Below are 17036 nucleotides of genomic sequence, written 5' to 3'. Positions count from 1 at the left end.
CCACTCTTTTAGCATTTTGTGTTTTTATGATAGTGTGTAATGGTCCTTCTCAAGTATTCAGGTAGAAGAGGTTAGTTGCCTTGTACAGTAAACTGGAGTTCTTTGAGATGTGTGTCCTTATGGGTGCTCCACTTCAGGTGCACGTGTGCCCCATCCACCTTTGATGGGAGATTTTTGGTAGCAGTGCCCATTTGGCCCATGTATGCATCCTACACATCCGTGTGTCCCATTGTGGGGATATAAAGGGCTGCACAGATGAACCGGCCTTAGTTTCTTCTCTACTGCAAAGTCCCACAAAGAAAACTCCAAAGCAGAGGAGAAGGAGGGCAGGCAGTAGAGCATCCATAGGAACACACAACTCAAAGAACTCCAATTCCTGCACAAGATGAGTATTCTCTCCTCCTTCAATTAGTGTTCCTATGGTGCTCCACTTCAAGTTATTTCAGAGCAGTACTTTCATCAGGATGGGGGAGCTTCAGAGCTGAGTCTAATACTGAAGACAAAACTGCATTGCTCAGAGCAGCATCTGATCTAGAAAAATGAACCACCACATAATGTTTGGAAAAGGTATGTATCGAAGTCCAGGTTGTAGCCTTGCAAATCTCAAGAACAGGAACGTTTAAATAACACCACTGATGTAGACAGATATCTCATAGAATGAGCTATCACCCTATGATGAGGTTAAATATGAGGATACATCCTGAGATCCACCTCCAGATACTCTGGGTGGAGACTATGGACGCCTTGGATCTGTTCCCAATCAAAACAAATAGTCTGGGAGACTTTCCACATAGGAGGGTTTTATCTGGACAGAATCAAACTAATGTCCAAAGTGTTGAAGGCAGCACCTTCCTTAAACTGGTGTGGGTTTGGGAAAATAACTTGGGAGATGGATGACTTGGTGGATGTGAAATTCAGAAGTCACTTTAGAAAGGAACTTAGGATGTAGTCATAGTCAAACTCTGTCTTTGAAGAATAGTGTAAAAGGAGTACAGGCAATCTTCGGACTTATGACACAATTGGTTCCTGAATATCACGTCTAAAGTCAAAAATATCGTAACTCAAATTTCCCATGGGAACAATGTCACATCAAGCATCGTAAAGTCAAAACCGACATTGTAAAATCAAAACACAATGAGTATTTATAAACATCATAAGTGCCGTTCGTCATAACTCAAACGTCAAAGTCGAGGACTGCCTGTATCTGCCGTTATGTTATGGGGTTTCATAAGACAATTAAGTATCAAGTTTAGATCCTTTACAGATCCTTTCCTAATCTAAGAAGAAAGGTTTCTCAGTCCCTTGGATGAGCATACACTGAGAATCCCTCAACAGAGGAACGGAATGCCTTTACAGCCACCAGTGAACCCTAATGGAACTCATAGATAATCTTGACTTTTATCATTCCAATAGTCAAGGTTGGCAGAGAGGGAAGAATTAATGGGTGAAAATTGTTGTCGGACACACCAGTGTTGAAATCCCTTCCATTCTGAAGGTAAGTACTTTGTGTAGACATTTTTCTGTGGATTAATAACACCTGTGGTACCTCTGCTGAATAGGAAGAGTCTATTCCTGAGAATCATTGAGCAGCCAAGCCTTGAGATGAAGAACTCCCAGATTGGAATGGAGAGTCTGACCGGAGATCTGAGAGAGCAGGTGGGGAACGGACAGAAGAGTCAACAGTGGAGAGACAGCAAAGTGAATCAGGTAAGGGTACCAGACCCTCTGGGCCATGTTGGAACCACTAATGTGGTCTTGGCTTTATCTTGCTTGATCTTGTTTATCAATTTGAGGATGAAATATGTTGGAGGAAACACATACAAAAGACCCTTAATTCATGGAACAAAGAAGGCATCTCAAGTGAATGGAGGCTCAACCTCTGCTCAAGTGGAATTGTTTGCACTTCCTGTTGTTGACTGTGACAGTGAAACCCAGAGAAGCCCTGAGGTCAGTAATATGTGACTAAGAATCTGAGAGTCCAACCCCCATTTGTAATCTTGGGAGAAGTGCTTGCTGAGATTGTCATCCATGGTGTTTCGTACCCCTGGAAAGTAAGTGGCTGAAATGAGGGTATGATTGGCTATCCACCAGTTCCATAGCTTTATTGCTTTGGCACAAAAGAAAAAAGGATCTTCCCCCGCTCCCTTGACAGGTGATGGAGAACATGCAGGCTATGTTGTCTATCATGACCTTCACAGATTTGCCCCCAATTAATAGGAGGAAGTGAACACAAGCATTCCTGACTGCCCGCAGCTCCAAAAAATTGATATGTAAAAACGCTTCTTGGACTATTTGCCCTGAATGGTGTGTGTCCCTAAGTGCAACCCCCTCTCCAGTCCAAAAGAGATACATCCGATGTTATGGTGATGATTGGGTAAGGTTAGATGATCAGAAGTATAAAACAAGCCCCTCATACAAAATGAAACATATAAAAAGTAAATAACTGCACTAAACTAAACTTAAAGGCAGAAGCTAAATTCTGAAGGATAGAAACAGGCATGCTAAATGTTCCATCCCAGGCCAAAGTGGTGAGAAGGAACTGGGGGATGGGGAGGTTGCCCAAGCAGCTCTATATATCTTGGGTACAGAGCATGTGGTTGTGTAGAGCGCATGCGCAGGCTGTATGAGCACTGCTACCAAAATCTCCAAACAAAGACGCATGGATCACACGCACACCTGACATTGAGCACCCATAGGTACACTACTTGAAGAAGATGATATTAATGGAAGAACTGCCTCTGACTGCCCACCTACTGTGCTGTTGAGAAGTCTAAAGACCAAAATTGCAAGCAAGTCCAAACACTAAGGGAGATTTTATCTTTGTGAATGTAGCTTTCATATTCACTGCTCCACAACCAGTGCAGGCTTGGATCATTCGACACTTCTTCAAACCATCTGATCTTAACAACCTGTACAGAAACTGGCTAGCCCAGTTTTCTTTCTAGGATAGTTAATTTTAAAAATTCACTGTTATGCTCCCAAACTTGAATTAAGTGTTTTATTCAGTTCTACACTCCCAGGATGAAAAAATGGCTAGAGGAAAGTTATCACACCACTGTAGAATAATTAATTCCTACAGATGCGTGTTGCCAAAACACTAGGCCAGAATGAATTAGTGTGGAGCTGCATGATAAATTAAATTAAAGTGATTCTGTAGACAAGGGGAACAAGTCAAACTACTTAATAAAAATATACTGCTCCTCTGTTTAACGTTCTCTCGAATCAGATGAGAACATTAACACTTGTGAGAGAAATGCTGCTTATCTAAATTCTTGGTCTTGTGATACACTCATAACCTTTACTAAAGCACAACTATAATGCAGCCAACTAAACTTCTTTAGTTTCAAGTAATGTACCATGACGTGCACAATACAAACTCATATTCTGTTGTGATGCTCAACTCTGACCTTGCCAGTGACTCCATGGGAAACAGGAGATTCGGGCTCCATATGGACTCGATCCTGTACCACAGGCCTGCACAGAAATAATTTTGGTTAAAATCAAGATGCCATATTCCTTGTGACTGTATCTTATGGAATTTTCTACCTTTTAAAGTGTTTTAATTCAATTCAACTAAAATGTGTGTGTTGAGAAGGAGATCAAGGACAGGACAAACTTCTTGGCATTTGTTCTGTAAAATTACAAAGAGGGACTCTGGCCTGCTGCTCTCCCACCGAAAAGGCAGTTTTTCAAAACTGACTGAAATTAAGATAACCTTCCAATAAGTTGAGTTGAATATTCTCAGGCTAGTTTTTAGCCTAATGGTGATTTGGGTGGAGTGGGTGGGGGGAGGAAAAATTTTCATCTGTTTTTCAGGTATCTGACTCGGAGTGGGAAGGAAAAAGTGTGTCTAATGCTTAAAGTAATTTTCTACATCCTTTATGCACTCTAATAGAAAGAATGAATTTAAAACTTGGCTAATACAAATGCTTAAAGTGATAATTATGTGCTTTTCTAAAGCTGAACAAAGCTGACCAGGAAACAAAGATATGATGATGTAAAAAAGACAGTATATTGCACATATGCCCTGCTTAGCAATAACCCCCTCAGATACTGTTCCTTGCAGTTCTACTCTGGAAAGTGACTTTACGGATATAAATTGGGTTTTTGGGTTTCCAATTTTATTGTTTAATGATTCCCTTAAAATTTTCTGTTTACAAGGAAAACTGACAGCTCTGCAAACTCAACCTGGTATCCGAATGTCAAGTTATGTGCTTTCCAATTCTTGCATCAACAACAGGAACAGATTGTACAGATCAAATTCTGCCTTCAGATAAACTAGTGCAATCCCACTATCCTCAAATTCTTCCCTTAACTACATATATGCAACCCTGTTGCCCTTAGTGAGATTGTACAGATGGCCATGTTATTGAAACTGTGTTAAAAATTATTTATTGAACAAGCCAAAAAATAATTTAATTTTCTCAAAGGTGTGTTGATTCTGCAGGGCAGACAGTAATAACAATCTTACTTTTTCCACTACAGAAAGTCAAATACAATTCTGAATAAAGACAGGGAGTAGATCTGCTGAGCAATAAGGTGCCACTTTTATATAATCACTTTTTAGGTGAGTACTACACCTTAAAGAAGGCATCAAAAGAAGCTCTAGAGATCTAGTTACCTTTCTGCTTGACATACATACTTCTAATTTCAAATTCTGTACACTAATACACAAGCCAAAGATATACATTTGAAGTGTGTATGGAATCTAATTATATAGAGTTAAAAAATGCTTCCTTCTATTCTCTTACCAAAACAAATCCCAAATAAAATTAAAATGGCACAGTAACTATTGCTTAGCCATATTACATGTACATACCTTAAGGCATACATTTAACTGCAAATACAAAATGCTGTATATGTAAAACGAATTAATTACACCTACTTTGGAAACTACCATTTTGAATTTCTTGATTTTATGCATTTAACATCCCAAACATAATGAGATTACACATATGTTAAGGACGGACTCTTCATTTGCCCAAATTGACTTTCATCCCATGTTCCATAGGATACCCTATTATTTCCACTTTATCCTCGTCTCATCTCCCCCCTCTACTTTTTCCACTTATAATAGGGTAAAACAGAAGCAGTTAACTTCATGCTTGTCTGTTGGGTTTCCCACTGTGTTTGTATACCACCTAACACAACAGGGCATCTGTCTTGGTAAGAAACTGTGTGTGCTGCCAATACACAACAAATAATAGTACATTATGTTTGTGAAGGGTGCCATGTATGTGAACATTTAACTTAAGAATGTGCCTAACTTTAAGCATGCAAGTAGTCACATTGAATCTAATGGGAACACTCAGATGCTTATAGTAACTTGCTAATTCTGGACCTTATGTAGTATTTAGCCTTCCGGTCTTCCAGCTCTCCTTAGCAACCCTGGCATATGTCCCACAGGAGACATTTAGGGCTTTCCTAGAATACAGTAAATTTATACTACTGACAGGTTTCCTAAGAGTATAGTCATGAATTATGGATTAGATTTTCCAATTTAAATGTGAATACGGAATTCTACATTTTGGAAAGGTTAAGAACATAGGAATTGAAGAGACCTCCTGGGTCATCAAGTCCAGACCTCTGCTATCACAGGCAATCCTGTCATATAATCTTACCAAACTCAATATTAAAATGAGTTAGGTTTTTTATCTTCATTATTCTTATAGAAAGGCTGTTTCAGAACCGTACTTCTTTAATGGTTAGAAACCGTCTTCTAATTTACACGCTAAATTTATTCATGGACATCTTATACCCATTTGTTCCTGTGCCAACATTGCCCTTAAACAGTTCTTCTCCCTCCCTGGTGTTTGCCATCCTGGTGTATTTATACAGAGCAATAATATCCCCTCAGCCTTTGTTCTCATTGATCTGAAACCTATAAATCAATGCTATTTATCACTGGATTGGAATATTGTAATTTATGTTTAGAACAAAGCATGGCACTTTTGTCTTCAAATTCATTTCTATTCGTTAGTAAACGTCCACATACTTTAGGACGGTCCATTTCAACTACCATTATTCTAATTCAGTGGAGGAAAGAGATTCTCCACTCCCCCTCTTCTTCACCTTTAAGAGAAGATCAGGGAGGTAGAACACCTTTCAACTCATTTCCAGGAAAAAGGAGTAACTAACTCTGGGGACAAATTCTGCAAGCTGTTCTGAATGGACAGACCCCTGCCCTTGCACAGAGTCCCCCCTGGAGTGCCTTGGGTTCCCGCAACTACCAGGGGGTTGTTCCTTTATCAGAATCCCTTTAGAAAAGTTTAGTGAAAAAATACACCCTGGTCTCTAGATATTTGCATGAAAGGTGTTCTTTCTAAAATATTAGATTTCAGTTTAACTTGAGTCCTTTAAAAAAAAAAAAAAAAGTAATGTAGCATGGAGCCACCAATTTGGTCAAAAATTATTTTACCTGTATATTTTTAAAGTACTACTGATGATCCATCTGTAATCACATGTCTTGTGTATTCTTAGGAAGTCAGATTACCAGAGCAAGAATGCTGTTGCTGAAAAATAAATACTAAATACTCAAAATAAGACAGAAGAAAAAAATACTTTAATCACATTAAAAATATATATAAATAATGAATATTCAAGAACTACAGTTACAGCAGGAAAGTACAATTTTAGCTGTTGCTGAGATGTTATCAGAGATCCTCATCTATCAAATCTTAAAATATGCATTAAATAATTGAAATGCCTTACTTTGAAACAAGTATCCAAAAGACATTTGTTTGCATACTAGTTTTTGTTACATTAAAAATAACCAACACAAGAGAATGCCCAAAGATGCAAGGAAAAAAATGATCTATGGTTTAAGATCTAGTCACAATTTAGCTTTCAGTTTTTCTAATAAATTATATAGAACACAGGGGCAGGGAGCAGGAAACAGCAAACTTTATTCTAAAGACTCAGTTCTTAAGTGAAGACACCAGCATTTTATTTTAATAGAAACACATACAAAAAGATGATTTTATATAATATATTTTAGATTCTCACATAAACACTCCTATCTGGAACCCAACGACAAGGTATAATACCAGAGCCAGCACGTTCTTGTGGATGGACCTTAGGACTGGGAATTCCTATGTTCTAATCTTGGGTCTGTCCTTGACTCACCATGTGGCCTTGGACAAGTTACTTATGGGCCTTCTACAGAAGAGATAAGATTGAGTTTGGGGACCCAAGTATAAGTTAGTTTCAATTAGAAACATAGAACAGCATTTTACTGTACATATTTGATCAGGTCCATTGAGCTAATTTCTATCTGTAATGTAATTTCTATAAATTATCCCTCTATGTGTGTTCCGTGTGAGCAGAATTTTTTGGTATACAGTTTAGTCTTTCCTCCCACTTGTTTGGAGTGTTTGTGAATCCCACTGATCACACTCACATGTCTCTATGGATGGCTCCTAAAACATACAAGATTGAAGTTTCTTTATATAGGGCCTATAACCACTGGTTGAGAGTTGGGGGAGAGAGAAGTATGAGGAAAAAGCCATAATTAATGGCCTACTGATATCCTTAGAGAGGGGCCAAACCTCTATTCCAATACTTCTTGATTTCTAGGCAGCCTTTGATCATGAAGTGCTGCTAGCTTATATAAACGACATGGCAGGAGCAGAAAGAATAGTACTCAGGTGGCTTCATTCATTCCTTCCTATTAAACGTATCACAGAGAATGAGGGGCTCCCTCTTTCCTAGAACACTCATTTTGGGGTTCCCTTTTCAATATGATCTTGCTTCTTCAACATACAACATGAGAACACTTGAGATAGTGAAATGCCATGACTCCAATATCAACAATAACCTGACAACACATAGCTCTTCATTTGCTTCTCCACTGATGTGACCTTTTCCATTACCAAGATGTTCCAGAGCCTGAAAGAAATAAAACATTGGTTGAAGAGCAGCTAGCTCAAACTGAATCTTGACAAGATGGAAGTGATGCTACTAGAAAGAAGGGAAAAATGTGACGAACTTACTGGAACAGTGATCTCACCCTTGACTGAGAGCATCCAAAGATCATCCGTCAAGGAAGTACAAAGCCATGGGGTCTTTTTGAATTCCTTACTGCTCCTGGACACATACTGGATCAGTGGCAAGGAGCCACTAATTCACAATCTCCACTGGCTGGTTGTCTCTTTCCAGATTAATTTTAAAGGCAGTTTACAGGCTACATCTAAGATACTTCAAATACCACATACCCATCTTTTACCTTGCAAGACAGCTACACGCTGTAGGGATGCTACAATTAGAATGGCCCAGGATAAGACAGGTTTAGGGGCATAATCTATCTTTTCCAGAGGCAAGACTTCAGCAGCAGAATATCTTGTCAGAGATCAGATGGAGCCCAATCCTGACTGTATTCAAATGTAAGGCCCTGATCCCTGTGAATAGATCCATTGAAGTCAATGTGGGTATAGGCCCTGAACCTACAACTTATTGCAAGACTCACCTATCTGAAAACACCTTTTCCCAGGATGAACCTGTAGCTAGGGAATGAAAGAAGGGGATGAGGGGGAGGGGCGAGAGAAAGAGTAACACACAGTGAAAGGAACAAACAAAAGAAAAAAAAAAACACACATGTACACCAGGAACAAGGAAGATGTTCAAAATATTGCCCTTTAAGGCAAGCTCAGTGCTATCTTTGTTTTACCACATAGGTTACATCTACACTTGGAGCTAGGTATGCGATTCCCAGCTTGTGTAGACATGCTAGCGCACTAAAAATAGTAGCATAGCTGCAGTAGAGCAGGCAGCAGTGAGTGGTGGCACGGGGTAGCCGGCCTGAGTACAACCGCCCCCTGGACTCTGTGGTCACATACCCAGGGAGCTAGCCTATTTTTAGCATGCTAGCTCAATGAGACCTAGTGCACATATGTCTATGCAAGCTGGGAACCACAACCCTAGCTAGCTCCAAGCATAGACATACCCTTAGATACTGCTATGATAGGCATGTTAGAAATATCACAAACATATTAGAAATTATTTGAAGATGTTCAAGGCTACTAATATTTTGAACCCAAGAAACAACAGGACAGGAAGAGAGCTAAGAATAAGATTTAAGAACTCAATGTCATGAGCAATCCTTTTTTTTCTTTTCCTCCTTTTATGGTTTACAAAGAAATGTCAGTTTATGATGCTATATTTAAGGCCAGAAGGAATAATGTTGCCTTAAAAAAAAAAAAAAAAAGAGAGAAATCTTAAAAGAAAGAGTAAGGGTCAGAGAGGTGATTTAAATAAACTGATTTTCATTACTTGACTTACATGTATGGGTAGCAGAAACTGAGATGAGGCAAGTTATTTGTATTCATAGTGTAGAATGTTTTTTTCTATTCTTCAACCACCTCTAGTCAAATGAAATAATACATTAAGTAATAGATTTCCACCTACCTGACCGTGGCAAAAATTAAAGATACATTTGGTAATAAATATGAATCTTTAGAAAAAACTAGAAGAAAATGATAATCAATTAATCACTACCAAGCAGAAGATGAATAATGTAAAAAAGGCAATATAAATGTACAGAGGCTACAGAAAATAGTAACAAAGCTTGTATAGAAATTGTGGGTCTGTCTGAGCGAGCAGATCCACAGATAATTCCAGGTAAAGATCTGAAGATCAGGAAAATTACAATTAGACAAATCTCATCTTGCTAAAAGTTACAAAATTCAAATTAAAATATCACCACCTCTTTCTACAAGAGTAAACATACTTTTTGAAGGTAGTGTTTCAGATGATGAAAATTGAATGTAAGAATATTTTGGAGTTACAATGGGATCATTTTCAGATAATTAGTGAGTAACCCAGCTGTGAGAAAAAGGGTTATGATTAGTCCAAGAATCTTATTTCTCCAGATCTTTCTTAAATGTCACAAAATAAAAATAAATATTTTATTAATGTAAGAGCTACCTTTTGGGAAAATAATGTAACAATATTGTTCCTGTACTCAGCTCTAATACCTGTGATCTTAAGGGAAAGTACGGTTTATTTTTTTGTGGCTGATGCTGCAAAATTTTTAGAGGCCCAACTTGAGAAGCTAGTTCCCACTCCACTGGTCATCAATTTCAAAACATCCTCTTCCTCAACACCATGTAATCCACTCTGGAATGAAACAGAACTATAATAATACTGATCTTTGGGGCAGTTATTCTGTTTTTGTTTTAGTACACCTTGCCTATTGCTAAGTACTGTGTAAACTTGCAGCACAGAACAAAGGATTTGACTTGTTGGAATTTAACCAGTGGTGAGCTGGAACCGGTTGTTAAATTTAGAAGCCCTTTCAGAACCGGTTGTCCGAGAGGGACAACCAGTTCTAAAAAGGCTTCTAAATTTAACGGCTGGCCAAAAGTGGCCCCTTAGGCGCCACCTCCATGGGTGCTCCAGGGCTGGAGCACCCATGGGGAAAATTTGGTGGGTGCAGAGCACCCACTGGCAGCTCCTCGCCCAGCCTCAGCTCACCTCAGCCTCCTCCCCTGAACGTGCTGCCCCGCTCTGCTTCTCCGCCCCCCCTACGCCGGCTTCCCGTGAATCAGATGTTTGCGTGGGAAGCCTGGGAGGGCAGAGAAGCAGGCAGTGGCTGCTTCGCACTCAGGCCCGCGGAGGGGAGGTGAACTGGGGGGGGGAGGGGGCGGGCATGAGGAGGGCCACCCACGCCACAGCTGGTAACCTGGGGGGCACATAGGGGAACCGATCCCCACCCCAGCTCACCTCCGCCTCCCTGGGCCTGAGCATGAAGCTGCCACTTGCTTCTCAGCCCTTCCCGGCTTCCCACGCGAACAGCTAATTCGCGGGAAACTGGGGAGGTGGGGGGAGCAGAGCAGGACGGCGCATTCACGGGAGGAGGCAGAGCGGAGGTGAGCTGGGGCCGGCATGGGGACAGGAGCTGCCGGTGGGTGCTCTGCACCCGCCAAATTCTTCTCGTGGGTGCTCCAGCCCTGAGGCACCGACTCCCTGGGTGCTCAAGGCGCCACTTTTGATGTGATCAGTGGGGGGAGCAGCTGCTCTCCCTAGCTATGCTACCCCACCTCTAGGAGCCAGAGGGACCTGCTGGATGCTTCCTGGGAGCTGCCCCAGGTAAGCACCGCCGGGATTCCCCACCTCACCCCCCCAGCAGGTCCCTCTGGCTCTCAGGGGCGGGGCACGGTGGGCACCCACTATGGTGGCCCCCCACTATGGTGGCCCATGAGACCCTCCTGCCCAGTTCTGGGGGCAGTCAGGGGACAGGGGAGGGGGGACCACAACCCCCTCGTTGGGTGAGAAGGGAACCGGTTGTTAAGATTTTGACAGCTCATCACTGAATTTAACTGTATATTGACTCTCCCTCTCTATTTCATGGCTTTTAATTTGGCATGTTCTTCCCCCCCATTGGCAATTTTTTTCCCCAGTTGGCAGTGGTCTTATGCTGCTTCATTTTTTTCTTCTTTTTTTTTAAATAGGTTTATCTTCCCGGTTCTACAGCTTGACAATGCAAACAACTATATTGCTACTAAGGGTAAAAACAAGCTGGGTTAATTAATAAATGTTAAACTTTTATTTTTTTTAATTAATTGTAAAGTATCAATTCAATATTAATACTTGCTCCTATTTGAAAATTAAAAAGAAAAATTCAGTCCTCTTTTAATTTAATGTTATTTCAAATTAATATAAACAGAAGTACTCCCCAGGCTTTCAGTCTTTAGAAGCATTCAGTGAGGCTCTGCACTGTCATAAGTGTCTGCTAACGTGCAGCTCCCTGCACTATCAGGACCTTTCTTTCAAGAACATGGCTGTTTGAACTCCAGATGCCATGCTTCAAATTTCACATTTAAATTGCCATTGGTCCGGAGGAAAATTGATTTTTAGGAATATCGGTATTTCAGTAAAAAACTATTTCAGGTCTGTGCAATGTTCTGAAGATTGCATTTACCCCTTTGTAACAGGGCATGTCAGTTCTCATATGGTCTGTCAATACTTTAATTCCAAACATCTGAGCTCTGCAAAACCTAGACTCAATAGATGGATCACCTCAAATCTGAATTCCTTTTTGTTTAATCATACAATTAAAGTTGTCTTACTAGACATTTATTGGACAAATCTATATTAGCACAGGTCCTGATCCTGATGCCTTTATGCATGCAAAACCCACAATGACTTCAATGGGAGTTAAGCAAGCGTAAGAGCCATAGGACTGGGTAGGACATTTGAGGTGCTAACAATACTATTTATTTACTACAGTTCACTGTGTGACCAATAAATAACTTAAGTACTATGTAAATTCTGTGTGCTATACTACTGCAACCCCACTGAAGTCAGCTGTGTTTGTGCTTATTCCCTTCAATGGATGGCATCTACTTTACTCCTCTTTATCATGATGTGCAATGTCAGAATCTAGCTGGAGCCTTTGATGCCAAGAGCGTAGCTAGATATATAAAACAATTGGACTTTTTTAGAGATAACATAATTACAATTGTAAGGATTTATTTTGTTTGTGCGAAACAGTTGACATTTCTCCTGTTTCAGGACACAGGCCAGACTCTATGCAAGGGGATAAGAAGACTTTCCCATGTGTAAATTATTCTATAATTACCCATTTGAGGATTTTGTTAATATTTTCCTGAAGTATCTAGTACTGGCCAGTGTCAGAGGCTGATGGACTGAATGGAGCATGGACCTGATGCAGCATGGCAATTCCTGTTTTTTCATCTCTGATCCTGGACTCTGAGATAGCAGCAATGTCACAAAATGTGTTCCCATATAACTGTCAAGAAAGCTTCACCCTCTTCTGGTGGACTGACGCCAAGCCATTGTAGCCTAGCCCTTTGTGAGGTTCAGGCTGGACAATTCCACTACCACAGCTGGGGCCAACTGTGAAGGCCTCCCACACATTACAGCTACATAATGCAATATACAGTTAAATTCCAACAAGTCAAATCCTTTATATTGTGCTGCAAGTTTACACAGTGCTTAGCAACAGGCAAGGTGTACTAAAGCAAAAACAGAATAACTGCCCCAAAGATCAGTATTATTATAGTTCTGTTTCATTCCAGAGTGGATTACATGGTGTTGAGGAAGAGGATGTTTTGAAATTGATGAACAGTGGAGTGGGAACTGGCTTCTCAAGTTGGGCCTCCAAAATTTTTGTAGCATCAGCCACATAAAAACAAACAGTACCTTCCCTTAAGATCACATGTATTAGAGCGGAGTACAGGAACAACACTGGCACATTATTGGCTGTCTGCCAATCCAAATGCAAGGTCTTGGTTCCTATCTACAAAATCGCAAAGGGGCAGAGGCCCAGGAGCCTCCTCCACACACGCCCTGAAAGGCAGAAGCATTCGGTGAAGCGCTGCAGGGGCCCAAAGCCCTTCACCGGGCTCCCCACCTTCCTCAGCAGAGGCAGAGAATTAGGCGGAGCCGCTGTAACCCTAAGTGCCTCCCTAGCGGCAGGGGCTTCCTGGCCGCCACTTCACCCAGCACCTTCGAACTGGGGAGCGGCTGGTTTGGAGGAGCGAAATCCTCCGGTGAGGGCGGGGCCCCGCAGGCGACAGCCCCTTTCTCCGGTGTGCCCCGCCAGGCCAGGGCCCGGCCCCGCAGAAACACGGGTCAGAGCAGGCCCCGCTGGCTGCCCGCGGATCCGCTCACTGACCGTACGGCCCAGCCACCGCGACTCCCCCCGAGCGGAAACAGGAGGGCGGGCGCGGGGGGTGGACTCCCTAAGAAGCGCTCGGCTGCTACCGCGCTGTAGCAGGCGGAGGCCCGGCCCGAGCGAGGCAGGCTGAGACTACGGCTCCAGCGGCAGCGCCCCACGCCCCCCTCCAGCAACGGCCCCGGCCCCGGCCCCCCCAGGCCCGCGGGACGCCGCCGCCACTGCTCCCCGACCCCCTCGGGCGGCGCTGGCGCAGCAGCGGGCGGCTCCCGAGGGGGCGGGGAAACGTTCCTGTCCAACGGGACCGTCGGCGCGACCGAACGGTAACGGCGCCTCGCCCCAGAGCCAGGCGCGCGCAGGCTTCTCTCGCCGCAGCCCGAGTCGGGGCGTGGGGCGCTCGCGGCCCCCCCCATCGCTTACCTTCCTCCCAGGCGGCGGCGGCGGCTCCTCCTCCTCCTCCTTTCAGCTAGAGCCGGGCCGCTCCGCTCAGGCGCCTCCTCAGCCCGCGGGGGAGGCGAAGGGGGAGGCAGCGTTTTGGCGCCTCCCGCCGTTCACAGGCTGGCTGCGGCAGAGCCTTTAAACCCCGCGAGCCAGGGGCACCAGCCTCAGCAGGCTGGCCCGGCTTTGCCAGTGCCTGCGCGCGGGGAGCCCGGCCCTCTCCCGGGGGCCCAACCGCCCCCCGGAGCTCCCGTGGGGAGAGAGCAAGACGGGCGAGAGCTAGCCCCGCCTCCCCCGGCCGCCTGGCCCTGTTCGGTGGCTGCCAGCTCCTGGCTGCAGGCTCAGGGGTGAATGTTGCCTCCCGGCCCCTTTGCCCCTGCGCGCCCTGTGCCATGGGAGGGGGCATCCCCTGGGCTCTGGGGCACAATCAGCGCCTCTCAACACTTCCCCAGCTCCCGGGGTAGAAGTGGGGGGTGAAGCCCGAGTCAGAGACTCCAAATGTGCCTGGGGGGGGATACATTGTTTGTACAATGTATTCCCCCCCCCCCCAAGAAACAACATGCTGTGGGGTGCCAAGGAAACAGCTTTGGTAACAAGAAATGGGAGGGGCAACACTTAGGGGTGGGATGTAGGGCCCAGATGATCCACAGTGTGTTTAGGCACCTACCCTCCAGATTTTAGGTGCCAGCATCCCAGCTTTAGGAACCAGTGCGATCTATGAACCCCCCGCTCAGCTGTTACCCAACCCCGTAGGCATGTAAACTCACTCAGCAGCTAAATTTTTGCTGTAAAAGTTCCCTAAGTGCCTATGTGTCAGCCTCTGGATGTAGAATCATAGCACTGGAAGGGACTTCCAGAGGTCATCTAGTCCATTCCCCTGCATTCATGGAGGGATTAAATATTATCTAAACCATCTCTGACAGGTGTTTGTCTAACCTACTCTTAAAAGTTTACAATCATGGAGATTTCACAGCCTCCCGAGGCAATTTATTCCAGTGCTTAACTTGATGATTAGGAAGTTTTTCCTAATATCCAACCTAAACCTATTCCGCCCTTGCTGTAGTTGCTTCTTGTCCTAGCCTCAGAGGTTAAAGAGAACAATTTTTCTCCCTCCCTTTCTCCCTGTAACAACCTTTTATGGTATTTAAAAACTATGTCCCCTTTCATTCATCTCTTCTCCAGACTAAACACACCCAGTTTTTTCAATCTCCTGGCATAGGTCATGTTTTTTAGACCTTTAATAATTTTTATTTCTCTTCTCTGGACTTTCTCCAATTTGTCCACATCTTTCCTGAAATGTGGTGCCCAGAAACAGACACAATACTCCAGGTGAGGCCTAATCAGACCGGAGTAGAGCAGAAGAATTATTTTTTGTGTCTTGCTTACAACACTCCTGCTAATACATCCCAGAATGATGTTTGCTTTCTTTGCAACAGTATTACAGTGTTCACTCATATTTAGTTTGTGATCCATTATGATCCCCAGATCCCTTTCTGCAGTACTCCTTTCTAGGTATAGGCACTGCTACTGCCCTATAGCCACCTGGATGTATATCTCCTGCCTAAGTCACAGAGTGATCCACAAACTGGGGAGAGACAGGCCTTTGCCTGCTTATCTCTCCTGTGGGGCCCAAATTGCTCTGAGGCTGCGCACCAGATTAGGTCCCTATTCAAAATCAGGCCACCACAGGAGGTGGTGTCCATTCCCATGCTCACCCTATAGCTTTTAGCACCCTAGTTAGACCACTCACTTGGGATGTGTGGAGTCTGGATTCAATTTCCTCCTATCTGCTTGAGGAGGAGAAAGGGTTTGAACAGGCTGTTTCCCACCTCTCAGGAAAATGATAATCACTGAGCTATGGGATATTTTGATGTGAGGTTCCCTCAGTCTATTCTGTTGAAACAGTTCCACTAATTATGTATAAATAAAGTTATTGGATCAGGGGAGTGACCCCTGAGTCTCCTACCTCTGGTGTAACCACCAGATTATAAAGTCATTTGCTTGCTAGCCCTCTTTTTCTGTGACCCAATGACTTTAAGCATTCTGCTCACTTCCATTGGTTCCTGCTACAGAAATTGAGAGAGAGAGAGAGAGAGATGAGTATAAAGAGTTGCTCGCTTTTAAGAACTGCTCACAATGGCTTGTGCAAGGTAAAGTTGCAAGATAAAAACCATACAAATTTTGTGGGCACGCTAATCAGGAAAACACTATAGCATTCCCCATAAGGTTCCACTTCCTCTTTGTTTATTAAAAAATTAGCCCTAGACAATATGAATCAAGCCCACATTAAATAGACTAAGAACAGGCTAACTAGTAGATCTCAAAAACTAGTTAATTGGGAATCATCACTGAATGAGGGTGTTTTTAGTGGGGTTCCAAAAGGATTGGTTCTTTGAGTATCTGTACTTGTGCATGCTGGTCTTGCTGCATAGGTGCCCCACTCATAGGAGCTCTGAATTTTTTTGCCCAGCAGTGTCTCTTGGGGCTGTTACATACACCCTTTATGCTTTCACACTCCTGATGGCATAAAGGGCAGCATGGTCCCAACCTCCACCCAATTCCTTCTTATCTTCCATGGGAGCGAGGAGCACACCCTCAGCGTCCTCTTAGCTACTGTAGTCTTTATAGTTATAGTTGTTAAGGTAGTCACTGAACTCAGATGTAGATTTTTCTTTTATACTTTATTTTACCCTGTTGGGGGAAAAAATAATATATCGAGATAGATAGCTAGATTTAGTCAGTCCCAATACCAGGGCTGAATCAAAATAATATGATTTTAATACCTGCCCATTGTGCAATACTGCCATGCCTTTAAATGGGGGGCATGTTAAATGTCTTTTTTATTTAGGGGAACTTCACACTACCTGAATATGTGGTTTGCAAATCAAAACACACCCAAAAATTCAGAGAGGTGCATTTGACGCTATTTGTAATGGAGAAATCCAGGAGAGGAGCATCGGAT

The 17036-nt window shown here is 43.2% G+C and overlaps 1 protein-coding gene across 9 annotated transcripts in view; it reads right to left on the bottom strand.

Annotated features, from left to right (window-relative positions):
* The window catches only part of RCBTB2 (RCC1 and BTB domain containing protein 2), an 84302-nt gene extending 69987 nt beyond the window's left edge, over positions 1-14315 (bottom strand). For 4 of the 9 annotated variants that reach the window (XM_084610932.1, XM_084610936.1, XM_084610937.1 and 1 more), the window contains exons 1-3: positions 7817-9057; positions 6419-6512; positions 3408-3474 (exon numbers count right to left, since the gene is read on the bottom strand). In XM_084610932.1, coding sequence (XP_084467058.1) covers positions 3408-3449 — 42 coding nt within the window. In that variant the 5' untranslated portion in view covers positions 3450-3474; positions 6419-6512; positions 7817-9057. Of the gene's footprint in view, positions 1-3407; positions 3475-6418; positions 6513-7816; positions 9059-9276; positions 9359-14056 lie in introns of those variants that run through there. The other 5 variants (XM_084610930.1, XM_084610931.1, XM_084610933.1 and 2 more) reach the window with 5 other exon arrangements.
* Between the last annotated feature and the right edge of the window lie 2721 nt (positions 14316-17036).

This window comes from Lepidochelys olivacea, assembly GCF_965140295.1.
Source record: "Lepidochelys olivacea isolate rLepOli2 genome assembly, chromosome: 1".
NCBI lineage: Eukaryota > Metazoa > Chordata > Testudines > Cheloniidae > Lepidochelys > Lepidochelys olivacea.
The sequence above is the reverse complement of the archived record's forward strand: the minus strand, read 5'-3'. Positions and strand labels throughout refer to the sequence as shown.